The sequence below is a fragment of the Piliocolobus tephrosceles genome, chromosome 13 (genome assembly GCF_002776525.5).
Source record: "Piliocolobus tephrosceles isolate RC106 chromosome 13, ASM277652v3, whole genome shotgun sequence".
Taxonomy (NCBI): Eukaryota; Metazoa; Chordata; class Mammalia; order Primates; family Cercopithecidae; genus Piliocolobus; species Piliocolobus tephrosceles.
The window spans coordinates 17,392,725-17,411,154 of record NC_045446.1 but is presented as its reverse complement, the minus strand read 5'-3'; the positions used below and the strand labels follow the sequence as shown (position 1 = coordinate 17,411,154).

The 18,430-nt window shown below is 47.7% G+C and overlaps 1 protein-coding gene across 37 annotated transcripts in view; it reads left to right on the top strand.

The window, feature by feature from the left end:
- Positions 1-18,430, top strand: part of MADD (MAP kinase activating death domain) — a 63,487-nt gene that overhangs the window by 12,594 nt on the left and 32,463 nt on the right. For 5 of the 37 annotated variants that reach the window (XR_003309389.2, XM_023215655.3, XM_031933946.1 and 2 more), the window contains 15 exons: positions 438-673; positions 870-1,026; positions 1,909-2,012; positions 2,106-2,296; positions 2,672-2,925; positions 3,174-3,313; positions 4,159-4,260; positions 6,694-6,753; positions 7,119-7,221; positions 7,591-7,777; positions 7,873-8,023; positions 8,334-8,540; positions 11,617-11,717; positions 13,531-13,614; positions 13,932-14,090. Coding sequence is in view for 36 of the 37 variants with exons in the window: in XM_023215655.3 (XP_023071423.2) it covers positions 438-673; positions 870-1,026; positions 1,909-2,012; positions 2,106-2,296; positions 2,672-2,925; positions 3,174-3,313; positions 4,159-4,260; positions 6,694-6,753; positions 7,119-7,221; positions 7,591-7,777; positions 7,873-8,023; positions 8,334-8,540; positions 11,617-11,717; positions 13,531-13,614; positions 13,932-14,090 (2,236 nt within the window). In the remaining variant the exon portion in view is untranslated. The remainder of the gene's footprint in view (positions 1-437; positions 674-869; positions 1,027-1,908; positions 2,013-2,105; positions 2,297-2,671; positions 2,926-3,173; positions 3,314-4,158; positions 4,261-6,693; positions 6,754-7,118; positions 7,222-7,590; positions 7,778-7,872; positions 8,024-8,333; positions 8,541-11,616; positions 11,718-13,530; positions 13,615-13,931; positions 14,091-18,430) is intronic. The other 32 variants (XM_023215670.3, XM_031933955.1, XM_031933945.1 and 29 more) reach the window with 11 other exon arrangements.

The window sequence follows — 18,430 nt, the reverse complement described above, 5'->3', positions numbered from 1 at the left end:
AAGATCTCTCTCCCCGGCCAGGCACGGTGGCTGACACCTGTAATCCCAGCACTTTGGGAGGCTACGGTTGGCGGATCACGAGGTCAAGTGATCGAGACCATCCTGGCTACCACAGTGAAACCCCGTCTTTACTAAAAATACAAAAAAAATTAGCTGGGCATGGTGGCGGGTGCCTGTAGTCCCAGCTACTCGGGAGGCTGAGACAGGAGAATGGTGTGAACCTGGGAGGCGGAGCTTGCATTGAGCCGAGATCGTGCCACTACACTCCAGCCTGGGCAACAGAGCCAGACTCCGTCTCAAAAAAAAATGTGTCTCTCCCCTTGATGTTGGAAGCCTGTTAAGTGATGGCTTTGGGAGGTGTTCTGAGACTTTAGATCATGGGAATCCTTACCCTACAGGGCATGGGTCTCAAATTATCTCATCATCTCCTTCCCCAGGGTCGCCATGGTACGGTTCTTCAACTCTGCCAACGTGCTGCAGGGATTTCAGATGCACACACGTACCCTGCGCCTCTTCCCTCGGCCTGTGGTAGCTTTTCAAGCTGGCTCCTTTCTAGCCTCACGTCCCCGCCAGACTCCTTTTGCCGAGAAATTGGCCAGGACTCAAGCTGTGGAGTACTTTGGGGAATGGATCCTTAACCCCACCAACTATGCCTTTCAGCGAATTCACAACAGTGAGTCCACCTGCCCTCTGCTCCGCTCTGCCTTCTGCCTCTGTCCTCCTGACGGACTTTGATTTTTCCTTTGCTAATCTTTGACCTGTGCCTTCTGTCCTTGCTCTGCTTTAGACTTTTTCCTGCCCTTCTTTCAGGCATTGCTTGCCTTTTTTTCCTTGCTGCTGACTTTCTATTCTTTTCCCTCATGGGGTAGATATGTTTGATCCAGCCCTGATTGGTGACAAGCCGAAGTGGTATGCTCATCAGCTGCAGCCTATCCACTATCGTGTCTATGACAGCAATTCCCAGCTGGCTGAGGCCCTGAGTGTACCACCAGAGCGGGACTCTGACTCCGAACCTACTGATGATAGGTGAGCATCCTTAGGGCAGCAAAAAGGTTTTTAAGGTGAAGAGGCTCTCACTAGCCCTTCTTTAGCACAGAAGAGGCAATCTCATAGGCTTCCTGTATCAGTATTTTTTTTTAAATTTTATTTCTTTATTTTTTTTCACGTGTAACAGACTCTTGCCGCTCTGTCACCTAGGCTGGAGTGCAGTGGTGCTGTCTCAGCTCACTGCAACCTCCACCTCACAGGTTCAAGTGATTCTCCTGCCTCCGCCTCCCAAGTAGCTGGGACTACCTGGCTAATTTTTGTATATATACATTTTTTGAGATGGAGTCTCGCTGTGTCTTCCAGGCTAAAGTGCAGTGGCATGATCTTGGCTCACTGCAAGCTCCGCCTCTTGGGTTCAAGAGATTCTCTTGCCCCAGCCACCCGAGTAGCTGGGATTACAGGCACATGCTATCACGCCGAGCTAATTTTTTGTATTTTTAGTAGAGACAGAGTTTCACCATGTTAGCCAGGCTGGTTTCAAACTCATGCCCTCAAGTGATTCACCTGCCTCGGCCTCCCAAAGTGCTAGGATTACAGGCGTGAGCCACTGCGCCCGGCTACTTTTTGTATTTTTAGTAGAGATGGTGTTTCACCATGTTGGCCAGGCTGGTCTCAAACTCCAGACCTCAGGTGATCCACCCGCCTTAGCCTCCTGGAGTGCTGGGATTACAGGCATGAGCCACTGTCCCAGCCCCCATTATCAGTCTTTATGCTTTGGTTGACTGTTTTTCTTGGCTTCCTTATTTGATTTGTTCCATGGCCTTGAGTTCAGAGTGCTCCCCGTTTTATTTTTCCTGGTGCTGATTGCAGGTATTCTCCCTGCCCCTTTCTGTTTTGTTTTTTATGCAATTCACTCTGCAGTGGCAGTGATAGTATGGATTATGACGATTCAAGCTCTTCTTACTCCTCCCTTGGTGACTTTGTCAGTGAAATGATGAAATGTGACATTAATGGTGATACTCCCAGTAAGTGTGCTTGGGGAGATTGGCCAGCCCTGGGCAGGGGTTGGGGGTCCAGGGATGGGGTGGTCTATACCTGCCTCCCTTGGATTTTGGCAGATGTGGACCCTCTGACGCATGCAGCACTGGGGGATGCCAGCGAGGTGGAGATTGACGAGCTGCAGAATCAGAAGGAAGCAGAAGAACCTGGCCTAGACAGTGAGAACTCTCAGGAAAACCCCCCACTGCACTGCAGCTCCAGCACCACTGCCAGCAGCAGCCCCAGCACCATCATCCACGGAGCCAACTCTGTAAGTGAGGAGCGGTGGATGAGTGAGAACCATGGCCTGGGATGTGGGCCTCATCTATTAGGAAAGCCAGGCTGTAGCTCTTCATTTGCTTCTTCTCACACAATTTTCTCATCTTCCTCTTCGTGGGCCCTAGAGCTTAGAGCCTAAGAGACCTAGTTTTGACCCCAAAAGGAGTTCATCAGGCTTTGTTCAGGGTACAACTGTGATCCCCCTTATATAGTTTGTGGGGACAGAGAACAGGTGCCACAGAGATCGTTTCCCACACATTCCTTGGGCTAGAAATCTGACAGGCCTGGTCCAGCGCTGCCAAACTGGGATTACAGGAAGATACCATTGGGCACCAGGTAACCACTTTTAATTTCATGTGGCCTTCAGGAACCTGCTGACTCTACGGAGATGGATGATAAGGCAGCAGTAGGCATCTCCAAGCCCCTCCCTTCCGTGCCTCCCAGCATTGGCAAGTCGAACGTGGACAGACGTCAGGCAGAAATTGGAGAGGGGTCAGTGTGCCGACGAATCTATGACAATCCATACTTCGAGCCCCAATATGGCTTTCCCCCTGAGGAAGATGAGGATGAGCAAGGGGAAAGTTACACTCCCCGATTCAGCCAACATGTCAATGGCAATCGGTGAGAGCCTGGGGATCCTTCTAGATGGGTGACTGAAGGAGCTCACCTCAGTGGACCCTGGGCGAGGGCTAATCAGAAAGTCTAAGTCTGAATGCTCTCGTGGTCCTGCCATCCCCAGAGGGTGGTGTTTTGATCCAGGGGTTTAGGAATTACAGGAAGGGAGCGGCAGCTGCAGTGTAGCATAAGGCTCATACTCCCAAGGTCAAGTACCCCTGCCTGGGGCTCATAGGTGCCACTGTGCATTCAAGGGCTCAAAAGCTGCTGCGGCCCAACAGCTTGAGACTGGCAAGTGACTCAGATGCAGAGTCAGACTCTCGGGCAAGCTCTCCCAACTCCACCGTCTCCAACACCAGCACCGAGGGCTTCGGGGGCATCATGTCTTTTGCCAGTAAGTGCCTTGAGCTGTCTCTCTCATTCCTGTGTTCCATTTTCTCTACAGCAGAGCCTGACTGTCGCACTTGTTGTTTAGAACTTCACATGTAGGGCTAGGTTAGCATTAGCAAGCTCTAATTCAGTCATTTGGGTGATACTGAATAAGGTGTTTTCAAGTGAGGGCAGTAAAGGACAGGGACGGATTCGTCATTATCATTATGCATGGACGTTTCAGTCTGTTTCAGATAAGAGCTGATGGGTAACTGGAAAACAGGCAGGAAATTCAGAATCACACACTCGTACTTATATTTAGTGGAAATACTCTGGTCAAATTTGATTTGAGTCCATATCTGGTATCTTCTTTGCCTCATAACGGGCTCTTCCATGAATGTGCTTTGAAATCGATACGAGATTGAATTTTGTGCTTAGAGAGTATTTCCAGCAGTGTGGGGTGGTATCAGTTAAAGATTGAAGACAGACTATGGACTAGAGAGAGCCAACGTCGAGGATCCCTGTTATCGTGAGTTTCTTCAGCAGCCAGGGAGGGACAGTGCCAGCTTCAGACCAGAAGCCCGTTAACTGCCAGCTTTCATGCTGTGCAGCAGTAGATGAGAGACTCGGATATTATCATGTGAGGTGGACAGAGAAAGCTGTTACTGGGTTTTGGCTGCTCCTGGCAATGGCTCCATTATTTGCCTGGAGTTACACTTGATCCTTTCTAAGACATATCAGAGATGATCTGATCCACCAAACTGGGATTGTGTTTGGAAAGGAGGGAGGTGCAGATGCTGATAGTCATTAGTCCAATGCTTTGATTACTTACTCTGCCAAGTCATCACTCTCACACCCTCCCCTTGATAGGCAGCCTCTATCGGAACCACAGTACCAGCTTCAGTCTTTCAAACCTCACACTGCCCACCAAAGGTGTCCGAGAGAAGGCCACACCCTTCCCCAGCCTGAAAGGTAACTACAGCCTTCCTTTTGCCAAGCCAGGTTTCTCCGGGAGATATTTTGGGCTGTGGGTTCATGTCAGGAGCCCTGCGTCTGGTGAATCCTTTGACCTGGTTGTCATCCCTCATGTTGCTCCTCATGGCTTTCACTGCACATCCTGGGCTCCAGTGGTTGTCAAATGGAAACCATCTTTGTAGCTAGAGAGGGCCCTGTTATGTCATTTAGGACAATGGCAGCTGTGGGATTACTGCTGCTGCTTGGGAGGACCCTGTCAGGGTACGTGATTAACATAGGGATCATCAGCCGCCCCCAGTCGTCTGCTGGGTTGCCACTGCATGAACTTAGGACAAACTCCATGCCAAGGAGCTGGCCCACCAGAGAATGGTTATGGAGAGCCTGGCAGCATTTATAGAGCACAGCCTGTCACCTCTCACGCACTCATAAGCCTGTCAACCCAGGGCTTGTGAGTGCGCCAGGTAGTATTTGTTAGTTTCTAGGGGCAGTTAAGACCTTATTTGAAAGCCAGGCGCAGTGGCTTACACCTGTAATCCCAGCACTTGCACTTTGGGAGGCCAAGGCGGGTAGATCACGACGTCAGGAGATCAAGACCATCCTGGCTAACATGGGGAAACCCCGTCTCTACTGAAAACAAAAAAAAAATTAGCCAGGTGTGGTGGCGGGTGCCTGTAGTCCCAGCTACTTGGGAGGCTGAGGCAGGAGAATGGCGTGAACCCGGGAGGCAGAGCTTGCAGTGAGCTGAGATCATGCCACTGCACTCCAGCCTGGGCGACAGAGCAAGATTCCATCTTAAAAAATAAAAAGACCTTATTTGAATTTGGCTTGTGCCATCTGACAGTTTCAGGGGCTTTTCTGAATTTTATTTTATTTTATTTTTTACCCTGAGACAGAGTGTCACATCCCAGGCTGGATAGAGTGTAGGGTGGTGATCTTGGCTCACTGTAACTGCTGCCATCCAGGCTCAAGTGATTCACATGTTTCAGCCTCCCGTGTAGCTGGAATTACAGGTACATGTCACCTTGCCCAGCTAATTTTTGTATTTTTAGTAGAGATGGGGTTTCAACATGTTGGCCAGGCAGGTCTTGAACTCCTGACCTTGAGTAATCTGCCCACCTCGGCCTCCCAAAGTGCCAGGATTACAGGTGTGAGCCACCGCACCTGGCCTGATTTTTTTGTTTTCTCTGGATGGTGTGCTGAAATATTTAGCTGTGGTAGGAAGTGCAGTGAGAAGCGACCTCATGTATTCTATTTTTTTTGTTTTTCTGAAATGGAGTCTTGCTGTGTTGCCCAGGCTGAAGTGTAGTGGCGCAATCTCGGCTCATTGCAAGCTCTGCCTCCTGGGTTCACGCCATTCTCCTGCCCCAGCCTCCCGAGTAGCTGGGACTTCAGGCGCCTGCCACCACGCCCAGCTAATTTTATGTATTTTTAGTAAAGACAAGGTTTCGCTGTGTTAGCCAGGATGGTCTCGATCTCCTGACCTCGTGATCCACCTGCCTCGGCCTCCCAAAGTGCTGGGATTACAGGCGTGAGCCACCACGCCCGGCCAACCTCATGTATTCTTTAACTGACCTCTCATTCCTATTGGTAAAAAATGTCAGGTTACTTGGGTGCAGTAGCTCACACCTGTCATCCTAGCTGCTTGGTAGGCTGAGGCAGGAAGTTCAATTGAGCCCAGGAGTTTGAGGTACAGTGAGCTATAAATAGGCCAGTGCACTCCAGCCTGGACGACAGAGTGAAACCCTATCTCTAAAAGAAACCAACAGAAACAAACATTGTCAGCAGTCTAAGGCATGTTCTTAGGTGGTGATGGGAACAATGGATAAATGGGCAAAGGGACATCAGAGCTGGTAGCGTAAGGAGCGAACTAGCACTGCCAGGGAATCCACATGTGGCCGGGTAAGCTAGGGATGGAAGGGTGTCAGTGTCACTGGCCTTCATTTGGTACATTTGAAGAGGAGAGCGATTGAAACTCTTTCATTGCATGCTGATGCATTGTCGCATTTGCCGCACTTACCCTCTCACCCACCTCCCATCCTCATACCCTGACCCCCACTCCCAACAACAGCATCTGCAAGATGGGTCGCTTCCCTGCACATGCCCTCAGGCCCCTGACCCCCTGTGCTGGATGTTTTCTGAAAACCAGCGGTCCCTCTTTGATGCATGTGTGTGTTCAGTACCTGAAGCCTCCCTGTGTCATTTACCCGCCCCTGGCTTTGAGAGGCCACAGTCTTAAGGATGGTCTTTTCTTAGAGCCTTGGTTGTCTCCTGGTCACTTGGCTTCCAGCTCTGAGGTGCCCGAGAACCAAGGTTATGTGCATTCCTCAAGCTTTGGGAGAATGCTCAGATTATCTGGCTTACTGCTCCTCGGAGGGGTAGAGGGGTTGCGATATTGTGGTGCACCTACTAATTGTGTATTTTGTGTCCCAGTATTTGGGCTAAATACTCTAATGGAGATTGTTACTGAAGCCGGCCCCGGGAGTGGTGAAGGTGGGTCTTGCCTGTGAGCTGTGCATGATCTTTTTTTTTTTTCTCTAGCATCTTCTGTGCCTGCCCGAGGGCCATCCTTCTCATGGAGCTAGCAGCATCACATGAGTGACCTGCTTGCCCCGTCCCCCGTGACGCCCATGCTTGCCCATGGGGCGTGCTGCTGGTGCATGTGGAGTGGCCTGAGTCTCCATCCCCACCTCCTCCACATTGCCATGGCTGGTTTCTACCTACGTATGATGCCTTGGTGCTACCCTCACCCAGCCCTTCTGAGGAACGGGCGTGGAACATGGCTACTCAGGGCTGTGCTAGCATGAGCTCCTGCACTATAATAGTGATGTCTCTCATTCCTGCCTCCCCTGCCACAGGAAACAGGAGGGCGTTAGTGGATCAGAAGTCATCTGTCATTAAACACAGCCCAACAGTGAAAAGAGAACCTCCATCACCCCAGGGTCGATCCAGCAATTCTAGGTAATAAATGGTAGAGCTGTTTTAAAAGTTCTCAGGTAGAGGTGGGGTGGTTCCTCTGCAGAACTTTAGGGATAGAGTGGGAGAGAAGCTCTCAATGGGGTAGATGTAATCAATTTCTTGCCAGCACTTCTCGTTCTGGCTTGATCTCCATGCAACTGAAAGCTTACAGTGTTGAGCGGGGTGAATCAGCAGTGGTGGGTATTTGGGCAAATCAGGTTCTCCGGAGAGCTGGGGGATGTGGTGGACTTGGACATTCAGAGTCGTGGCTTTGTGTTTTACCCCTGGAGGCAGGCATCTAGTCTGGGTGAAAGGTGGGGGGTGCTCTGCAAAGGAGCTGGTGACCACAGAAGCGGTGTGTGGACCCTGTAGTGAGAACCAGCAGTTCCTGAAGGAGGTGGTACACAACGTGCTGGACGGCCAGGGAGTTGGCTGGCTCAACATGAAAAAGGTGCGCCGGCTCCTGGAGAGTGAGCAACTGCGAGTCTTTGTCCTGAGCAAGCTGAACCGCACGGTGCAGTCAGAGGACGATGCCCGGCAGGACATTATCCCGGATGTGGTCAGTGTTGGGGGTAGGGAGTCGGAGTAACTGGGGAGAGGGATGTGAATACCAAAGGCAATTTGCCAACGCTAGCCCCTGGGTTATTGTTGCAGGAGATCAGTCGGAAGGTGTACAAGGGAATGTTAGACCTCCTTAAGTGTACAATCCTCAGCCTGGAGCAGTCCTATGCCCATGCGGGTCTGGGTGGCATGGCCAGCATCTTTGGGCTTCTGGAGATCGCCCAGACCCACTACTATAGTAAAGGTAGGGATTGTACTTGCTGGGCACCATGCCATCCCCAACTCTCCCACTTGTCTCCCAAACAGAAAATATATTTGTCCCCAGGACAGGTTTCCCAGTGCCATGCTGCTTCCCATCAGGCTTTGGGGTTTTATTTTCTAGTGCATGTTTATATGTAGTGAGTGTTTTTTGTTATGAAAAGTAAGACATCAGCTCATCTTTCCCTGAACTCCTTCCATTCCACACCCTTCTGTATCCTGGCTCCTCCCACCTCATGTCTGCGCCTTGATTCCTACTCACTACTTCTCTTGACCTCTTGATTTTTTTCCCTCAGAACCAGACAAGCGGAAGAGAAGTCCAACAGAAAGTGTAAATACCCCAGTTGGCAAGGATCCTGGCCTAGCTGGGCGGGGGGACCCAAAGGCTATGGCACAGCTGAGAGTTCCCCAGGTGGGACCTCGGGCACCAAGTGCCACAGGAAAGGGTCCTAAGGAACTGGACACCAGAAGTTTAAAGGAAGAAAATTTTATAGCGTCTATTGGTACGTATCAGTGTGTTTGGTGCAGTAGAGGGGTCCTGGCTTCTTAAATATCCCTTTCTCCTCAATTCATCCAGAATCCTGCCTTTCTCTGCCCCATGCTTTGCTTCCTAGAGAGAAAAGGGGACCTGTGTCCATTTCTATTAGTGTTTCTTTGTACTTCTCTAGTCTTTATATTTCATCCGCAGCCACCCCTCACCCTGTATCTTAGAGGAAGAATGGAGGTTTTATTTAGAGGGCCCAGTAAGGCTTACTGCAGGGGGTGTGAGCTGTACTCCTGGCCGCTCTTTTTGTTTACATCTGCATTTCTTCACGTAGTGGAGAGAATTCCTGGAAGTGCTCAGGAAGTTTATAGATGCATCTTTGGGCTATGCAAACAACATTTGTGTCTCTGAAGCCAGTGTCCTCCCGTCCAGCCATTACACTGCTCTGGAATGTGCTCCTCTGGGGCATGTCTGGCAACCCCATTTCCCTGGGTTCTGGATCTTTGAGGTATAGGTTTCCAAGTCAGTTCTTTAAACGCCTCCTCACCGGACTTGATTAAAATCTCGTTTACATTTGGTGTTTCTCCATTCCCACAAAGGCAATGTCTTAGTGAGCTTTGTGGGCATCACCTCTGTTTGGCTCACTCCCTGCTTGACCTTGAGTCATCGAGGTTGGATCTTTCTTTTTCTGGTTCTAGGTCCCTAGGCACTCTGCTTCCAGCTGATGTTTCATTGCCATGGCCATTAGCAGTTGCCATATGCTCCCATAAATGGTGATGTGGAACTGATTCCTTTTTAGGGGAGCTACACTTCCCTAGCCAGCAGAATATTATTCTAGTAGCAGTCAACTCCTGGCTTTCTCCTGCCTCATATGATGTTCTAGAAAAAGTACTGACCTGCTAGTATGGAGGTCTGGAGTTTTAGTCCCGTATCAGCCTCCAGCTAGGAAAGCAACTTTGGGCAAATAACTTCCCCTCCCAGGGTCTCTGTCTCTTCATCTGGGAAATGAGGAAATCATACGGAAATAAGGAAATCATACTAAGTACACTCTGAAGTTCCTTCCAGGAAAAGAATTGCTGTGGTTGCCATTCTGTTTTCCTCTATGAAGATGCTGGTCTTGACCATTTTATGTTCTCTGTCACCTCAGCTGGAAGCATTTTTCCAGATTGCTGGTTGGTACTGGCACTGGCTCTGGGGGTGAGTTGGTTTCTTGAGGAGCAATGAGGAGGGGTGCGAACTGCCTGCATGAATTGGCCTCTGTCCAGTCCAGTGAATCAAACAGATTGGTGTTCATGCTTCTGAAACTCTGGCCTCTTGAGGTGTTCATCTGTCTCATCTGGAATCTGTAAAAATTGTCCTTCCCCAGCTCATTTGGCAGAGAGAGTGTGGCATGGTGGGAATTTAAATGGATCCTAAGTTACATGATCTTGATCAAGTGCTCCAGCCTCTTTAGGACCAGTTTCCTTATGCAAAAATGAAGGAGCTTTGTTAAGGGCCCTTCCAGCTCTAACGTTCTGCAGGGTTTTTACTGCCACATTGGGATTGGAATTAGAAATTTGGAATCTGCTCATGAGTTTGGGTGGAGGGGTTAGATGTCTTGTTTTCTGCCCCTTCTCCCCATGAAGATATCTTTGTATCTCTTGGTTGGTAATCCAGTGCCTGAGACTGAATCGACTTGGGTGGGTGGGTTTCCATTTCATCTGTCTGACCAGCCTCTGACTCTCTGTCTTTCTCTCCTGCTTGCATTGCATCTGGGGTAGAATTGTGGAACAAGCACCAGGAAGTGAAAAAGCAAAAAGCTTTGGAAAAACAGAGTAAGGAACAAATGCCCTTTCCTGTTCCCAAGTCTCCCATACCTGCCAACTCCCCAGGCCCAGTTGGGGCAGGCTCCCTTTGTCAGCCCCACCCCAAATTTGCTCTTAGAGGGTGTTTGGAATGGCAGCAGGTAGGTAGCATGTGACTCCTAGGCGTGTGGCATGTAGGCCGCTTCTTTCCTCCTCCCCTCGTGTCAATCAGGTTATAACCAGGTGTCTACTGAATACAACTCCCCAGAACTTGGTTCTCTGTTGCTTCAGAGTTGGTGGGGAGAACGTTTGCCTATTTTAGTGCCCCCCATTGGCTGATATCTCCCTCACCTGTTAGAAGGCCTGTGGGCACAGTTGGCAGAGATGGTTGCTGTCCCTCCATGTTGAGTCTGTAGCTGCCCAACTCTCTGGTGGCTTGCCTAGGCACGCTTTCTTGCTTTCTGTCATTCTGTCCTTCTGCCATACCATTGTGGGTGGGTGGGGGACAAGGGGGGTGGTTTTTATCTCAAACGTAGATGGAGGTAGGCAGTGCCCACCAAAACAGCTGGTGTTTCTTATCTCATCGTGCCCAACCTTTTCTACCTCCTTTAGACACATTTGTTTGGGAAGCATTAAGTGACCTGGGGACCATAAAATGGTTTCAGGTACCAGCAAAGCTCAGACTCTGAGTGCCATGGAATGTGGTTTAGACATTTGTTTGTGGAACTTTTCTTTTTTTTTTTTTTTTGAGATGGAGTCTTGCTCTGTTGCCCAGGCTGGAGTGCAGTGGTACGATCTTGGCTCACTGCAACCTCTGCCTCCAGGGCTCAAGCGATTCTCGTGCCTCAACCTCTCGAGTAGCTGGGATTGCAGGCATGTGCCACCATGCCCGGCTCATTTTTGTATTTTTTGGTAGAGACAGAGTTTCATCATGTTGGCCAAGCTGGTCTCAAACTTCTGACTTCAGGTGATCCATCTGCCTCAGCCTCCCGAAGTGATGGGATTACAGGCGTGAGCCACCATGCCCAGCCTCGTGGAGCTTTTTTGTTTTAAGATGATTTGCTCATAATTTTCTCAGGTTGAGAAGATGACTGGAGAACCCATTGGGACTAGGTCTGATTTGTCTTACTTCGTTCTTAAGGCATCTGGGGACCTCTTTTTCCAGTGGGTCCTGAGTCGGGAGTAGTCCTTGGAAAGGTGACTGGGATGGGCTGAACAGGTCTGGGACCAGCCTGTGCTGCTGTCCCACCCCCTTTACCAGCCTGCCCCTAGCCTTTGTGCACGGAGTAACAGAAATCTTCCCCTACTCAGGGCCTGAAGTTATCAAACCTGTCTTTGACCTTGGTGAGACAGAGGAGAAAAAGTCCCAGATCAGCGCAGACAGTGGTGTGAGCCTGACGTCTAGTTCCCAGGTTTGTGACAACCTTGTTGAAAATTACGAGGATTAAATATGCTGTCTCAGAATACTTCAAGTTAAAAAAAACAAAACGGCCAGACGGCCGGGCACAGTGGCTCATGCCTATAATCCCAGAACTTTGGGAGGCCGAGGCGAGTGGATCACCTGAGGTTGGGAGTTCGAGACCAGCCTGACCAACATTATGAAACCCCGTCTCTATAAAAATACAAAATTAGCCACGTGTGGTGGCGTATACCTGTAATCCCAGCTACTTGGGAGGCTGAGGCAGGAGAATCGCTTTAATCCTGGAGGCGGAGGTTGTGGTGAGCCAAGATTACGCTATTGCACTCCAGCCTGGGTAACAAGGGTGAAACTCTGTCTCACAAAAAATTAAATAAAAATAAAAATAAAAATAAATAATAGCCAGGTGCAGCGGTTCATGCCTGTAATCCCAGGACTTTGGGAGGCTGAGGCAGGTGGGTCACTTGAGGTCAGGAGTTGGAGTTCGAGACCAGCCTGGCCAACATGGTGAAACCCCGTCTCTACTAAAAATGCAAAAATTAGCCAGGTGTGGTGGTGGTCATCTGTAATCCCAGCTACTCAGGAGACTGAGGTGGGAGAATCACTGGAACCTGGGAGGCAGAGGTTGCAGCGAGCTGAGATCGCCACCGCTGCACTCCGGCCTATGCCACAGAGTGGGACTCCATCTCAAAAAAAGAAAAAAAAAATTAACAACCTCAAAACAATATAAATATCTAATGATAAGGAATTGTTAAATAAGTGTAATAGATCCATGTAATGCAATATTAGTATCCATTAAAGGTTGTGTTTTCAAAAATTTAGTGACATGGGAAAATGTTTGACAAACCTGCATATAGTGTGATTCCAATTTTATTTTTAAAATATATTGAGAAGAAACTGAAAGGAAATATACTAAAAACAGTGCTTAAGGTGGGAGGTGGATTTACAACTTGTTCTTATTTCCTTATTCTTTCATGTATTTTCTACAGTGAGCATGTACTTTTTTAATGCATTGTTTTCTGTTTTTTGTTTTTGACATAGGGTCTCACTCTGTCGCTTGGGCTGGAGGGCAGTGGTGTGCTCTCAGCTCACTGCAGCCTCAACCTCCTGGGCTCGAGTGATGCTCCCACCTCAGCATCCTGAGTAGCTGGGACCACAGGCGCCCACCACCAGGCCTGGCTAAGTTTGTGTATTTTTTTTTTTTTTTTTGAGACGGAGTCTCGCTCTGCTGCCCAGGCTGGAGTGCAGTGGCCGGATCTCAGCTCACTGCAAGCTCCGACTCCCGGGTTCACGCCATTCTCCTGCCTCAGCCTCCCGAGTAGCTGGGACTACAGGCGCCTGCCATGTCACCCAGCTAGTTTTTTGTGTTTTTAGTAGAGACGGGGTTTCGCCATGTTAGCCAGGATGGTCTCGATCTCCTGACCTCGTGATCCGCCCGTCTCGGCCTCCCAAAGTGCTGGGATTACAGGCTTGAGCCACCGCGCCCGGCCAAGTTTGTGTATTTTTTTGTAGAGATAGGGTTTCACCATGTTGCCCAGGCTGGTCTCCAACTCCAGGGCTCAAATGATCCTCCCACCTCAGCCTCCCAAAGTGCTAGGCTCACAGGCGTGAGCCTCTGTGCCAGGCCTATTTATTTTTTTTATTATATAAGTTGTACATATTTTATATTCCAGAAACAAAAGTTGCTCGTGACTTCTCTAGGGATGATAACAGAAGGGTGGGGATGGGGAGAAAGAAGCTACAGTATTTCTGTGAGAAACTGAGAGGAGATTGGACACCTCCCCTAATGTTCCTGTGTCTTGTTTCAGAGGACTGATCAAGACTCTGTCATCAGCGTGAGTCCAGCTGTTATGATCCGCAGCTCAAGTCAGGATTCTGAAGTTAGCACCGTGGTAGGGGAACACCACACTGGCATCTTGGTGGGTGGGGTGTGGATTTCCCCTTTGGAAAAGGGCGCTACTTTCTCTTTGGAGGCTGCTCTGAGTCTCAGGTCAGCATGGTTCTCATGGTGGAGAGGTTTACCATCATAAGTGTGTGTATACGAGATTTCACCCAGAGCTTCTCATCTTATGAAGAAGGTACTTCCAGAGGCTGTCTGGCACACCTTTGAAATTTAATACTTTTTTATGGTGGCAGGGAGCTCTAACAGCTTGGCATTTCTGGGGCCCATCCCTGGGGACTATCTCTTACTACCTTTTTTCCTTTCCAGGTGAGTAATAGCTCTGGAGAGACTCTTGGAGCTGACAGTGACTTGAGCAGCAATGCAGGTGATGGACCAGGTGGCGAGGGCAGTGTTCACCTGGCAAGCTCTCGGGGCACTTTGTCTGATAGTGAAATTGAGACCAACTCTGCCACAAGCACCATCTTTGTAAGCTTTGTTTGCTAACAAAAGAAGACTATTTCTTTAATGGGGGAGGGAAGCAGGCTAGAAAAGAATGAAAGTTAAGAGACACTAAAGAGGTGAAGGTTAAATAAGGAAGAGGTAATCCTCATATATTTGGCTGTAAGGAAAACATTTCTTAAGGCTTTTTTCAGTCATTTGACTTACGATCTGGGACTTTTAGAACCCTCTCCTGACTCGTTGATGAGTTACGCTCCCTGCTCAGTCAGATAAGGGCTTCAAATCCTATGTAGTATTAATCCCCAGGTTTAACACAGGCAAAGTAATACCTTTGTGGTATTTGTCAGGACAATTACAGCTCTCATTTAGTACCAGTCTGTTTCTATGGAATATCCAGTTTTATTTTGGTCTCTGCTCTATTTATATAGCATCTTAAAATAGCATTCTCTTTTAGTATATTACTAACAGTTACTTGAAGTTTTCATTCATTAATAAACATCCATGAAGTGATTTACTAAGTGCCAGATTTTGCGCTAAAGAAACAGGGATGAAAAAGGCATAATTTTTACTCAAGAAGTTTGTGATTCACTATATTGCTGTGAGTAGTCTCTTCTAATAGGTGAGAGAAACAATGCCTTAGGAAAAAAGAACTTCCCTAGATCACACAGTAAGCCTGTGATCAGCTGGAAGGAGATGAATTCTTTTTAGTCCTTGTCTTAGACATCTGGGTTTTTTGTTTGTTTGTTTGTTTTGTACAGGGTCTCACTCTGTTGCCCAGGCTGGAGTGTAGTGGCACAATCACTGCTCACTGCATCCTTGACCTCCCAGGCTCAAGTGGTCCTCCCACCTCAGCCTCCCAAGTAGCTGGGACTACAGGCATATACCACCACGCCTGGCTAATTTTTTAGTCTTTTGTAGAAATTGGGTTCCCCTCTGTTGTCTAGGCCAGTCTCAAACTCCTGGGTTAAGTGAGTCTCCTGCCTTGGCCTCTCAAAGTGGCATGAGCCACTGTGCCCAGCCTCTGCTTTTTAATGTATATGTGCCTCTATAGGCTGTGTTAAAACACTGATAGACTTGCCACTTTATTAAACGGAGATGAGAATGGATGTTCTCTATAAGAGCTTATAGGCATAGGTCCTTATCTTTGGCCCGTGGGGTGAAAGGAGGAAAAATTTAAATGAAACCAGCTATTTAAGACTAGTAATCATTCCCACCCGCGGAGCCTTCTGTATGTGTTTTTAATAGATTCAGTGACCTCCCAGAGTGAAGATTGGGAATAGGATTGAGAGGCTATTCAAGTTGATGGGCCTTAACTCTCTGAGTCTGAACAGACTGGTTGGTTGATTGAATGATTAATTGATTTTTCTTTTGTGCTGACAGTTTATTAGGGGTTTCCTTTTCTTTCTTCTTTTTTTTTTTTTTTGAGATGAAGTCTCGCTCTCTCGCCCAGGCTGGAGTGCAGTGGTATAATCTCGGCTCACTGCAAGCTCCACCTCCCGAGTTCACGGCATTCTCCTGCCTCAGCCTCCCAAGTAGCTGTTACTACAGGTGCCTGCCACCTCACCCAGCTGATTTCTTGTATTTTTAGTAGAGATGAGGTTTCACCGTGTTAGCCAGGATGGTCTCAATCTCCTGACCTCGTGATCCTCCTGCCTCAGCCTCCCAAAGTGCTGGGATTACAGGCACGAGCCACCGCGCCCGGCCAGGGATTTTCAATAATGTTTTTTTTTCATATTAGTTCAACCTTCACCCCAAAATCTAACCATGGATCGTAAAAGTTAAGTTGGCAACAGGTCTAGCCTGCTATATGTCCTGTTTACCTTTAGATGCTTTTCAAGCCAATAGAGGTTACATTTGTGGTGGAAGGAGCCAGAGTAATAGGAAAATTACTTCTCTTCGCTTTGAAGAAAATCCTCCTCCTTGAGCGTCTTCTGAACTTTTCACTGTAAGACATCTCAGTGCTTGCTGTACCCTTCAGCCGCATAACTGTGAGGATAGCAACCATCAGTTTCTCATAAATGGAAGCGGCAGTGAGAGCTGTCTACAGCAGTTTGGCTTCAAGGCCTTTGTAGAGGCCCATTATTCCAAAACACCTGTTAGCCATTTGTGTGTCTTCTTTTAAGAGAGATCTGATCAGCTCATTTGCCCATTTTTTAATAGATTGTGGGTTTTTGCTGTTGAGTTTTTTCTTTCTTGGATATTCTAGATATTAATCCCTTGTCAGATGAATAGTTTGTAAATATTTTCTTCCATTCTGCAGACTGTCTCTTCCCTCAGTTCATTATGTCTTTTGTTGTGCAGAAGCTTTTTAGTTTAATATAATCCTGTTTGTCTACTTTTGCTTTTGTTGCCTGTGCTTTTGAGGTCTCCATAAACTTTTTGCCCAGACCAATGTCCTGAAGCATTTCTGCTACGTTTTCTTCTAGTAGTTTTATAGTTTTGGGTCTTATAAGTCTTTAATCCATTTTGGGTTGATTTTTGTATATGGTGAGAGGTAGGGGTCTAGTTTTATTTTTCTGAATAATGGGTATCAGGTTTTCCGAGCACCATTTATTGAAGAGACTATCCCTACCCCTGGTGAATATTCTTGGTTCCTTTGTCAAAAAACAGTTGGCTATAAATACATGGATTTCTTTCTGGGTTCTCTATTCTGTTCCATTGGTCTATGGGTCTGTTTTTTATGCCAGTAGCATGCAGTTATGGTTACTATAGCTTTCTCTTATTATTTTAAAGTCTAGTAGTGTGATACCTTTATGCCCAGGATTGTTTTGGCTATCTGGGGTCTTTTGTGGTTCCATATGAATTTTAGGATTGTTTTTTCTATTTCTGTGAAGAATACCATTGGTATTTTGGTAGGGATTGCATTGAATCTGTAGATCACTTTTGGTAGTATGGTCATTTTCACAATATTCTTCCAATCCATGAACATGGTGTATCTTTACATCTTTTCCCTAAACTCCTTCTTACATCAGTGTTTTCTATTTTTCCTCATGGAGATCTTTTACCTCCTTCATTGAATTTATTCTTAGGGCATTAATTTTTTTTTTTTTTGAGATGGTGTCTCGCTCTGTTGTCCAGGCTGGAGTGCAGTGGCGTGATCTCAGCTCACTACAAGCTCCGCCTCCCAGGTTCACGCCATTCTCCTGCCTCAGCCTCCCGAGTAGCTGGGACTACAGGCACCCGCCACCATGCCTGGCTAATTTTTTTGTATTTTTTTAGTAGAGACAGAGTTTCACCGTGTTAGCCAGGATGGTCTCGATCTCCTGACCTCGTGATCCGCCCACCTCGGCCTCCCAAAGTGCTGGGATTACAGGGTTGAGCCACCGCGCCTGGCCTCTGCAGTTTTATTGTTGGTGTATAGACACACTAATGATTTTTATATGTTGATTTTGTATCCTGCAACTTTATTGAATTCACTTATTCTGAGTTTTCTAGTGGAGATTTTAGGGCTTTCTTTCTTGTTTTTCTTTTTCTTTTTCTTTTTTTTTAGGTAGAACCAGGCTGGAGTAGTGCAGTGGTGCAATATCGGTTCACTGCAGCCTCCACCTACTGGGCTCAAGCAGTCCTTCCATCTCAGTCTCTCAAGTAGCTGGGACTACAGGCATGCGCCACCATGCCCAGCTGATTTTTGTATTTGTAGAGACAAGGTGTTGCCATGTTGCCCAGGCTGGTCTGGAACTCCTGGGCTCAAGCGATCCACCTGCCTTGGCCACCCAAAGTGCTAGGATTAACAGATATGAACCACAGTACCCAGCCTGCTTTGAGGGACAGTTTGACTTCCTTCTGTCCAATTTGGATGCCCTTTCTTTCTTTGGCCTAATTTCTTTGGCTTTGATTAGCACTTCCAGTTGAATAAAAGTGGTGGAAGTAGACATCCTTGTCTTGTTACAGATCGTAGAGGAAAAGTTTTCATCTTTTCCCCATTTAGTATGATGTTGGTTGTGGGTTTGTCATATGTGACTTTTATTGTTTTGAGGTATGTTCGCTCTTACCTAACTTGTTGAGAGGTTTTATCATGAAGGGATGTTGACTTTTATCAAATACTTTTGTATTTGGTATTAGTTTTTCTTTAAATGTTTTTAGAATTCTGCATTGAAGCTATTGGGTCCTGAGCCTTTCTTTTCTTTCTTTCTTTTTTTTTTTTTTTAGACGGAGTCTTGCTCTCTTGCCCGGGCCGGAGTGCCCGGCCGCGATCTTAGCTCACTGCTACCTCCACCTCCCGGGTTCAAGAACTGCTTCAGCCTCCCAAGTAGCTGGGATTACAGGCGCCCACAACCACACTTGGCTAATTTTTGTATTTTTAGTAGAGACGAGGTTTCACCATGTTGTCCAGGGTGGTCTCAAACTCCTGACCTCAAGTGATCTGC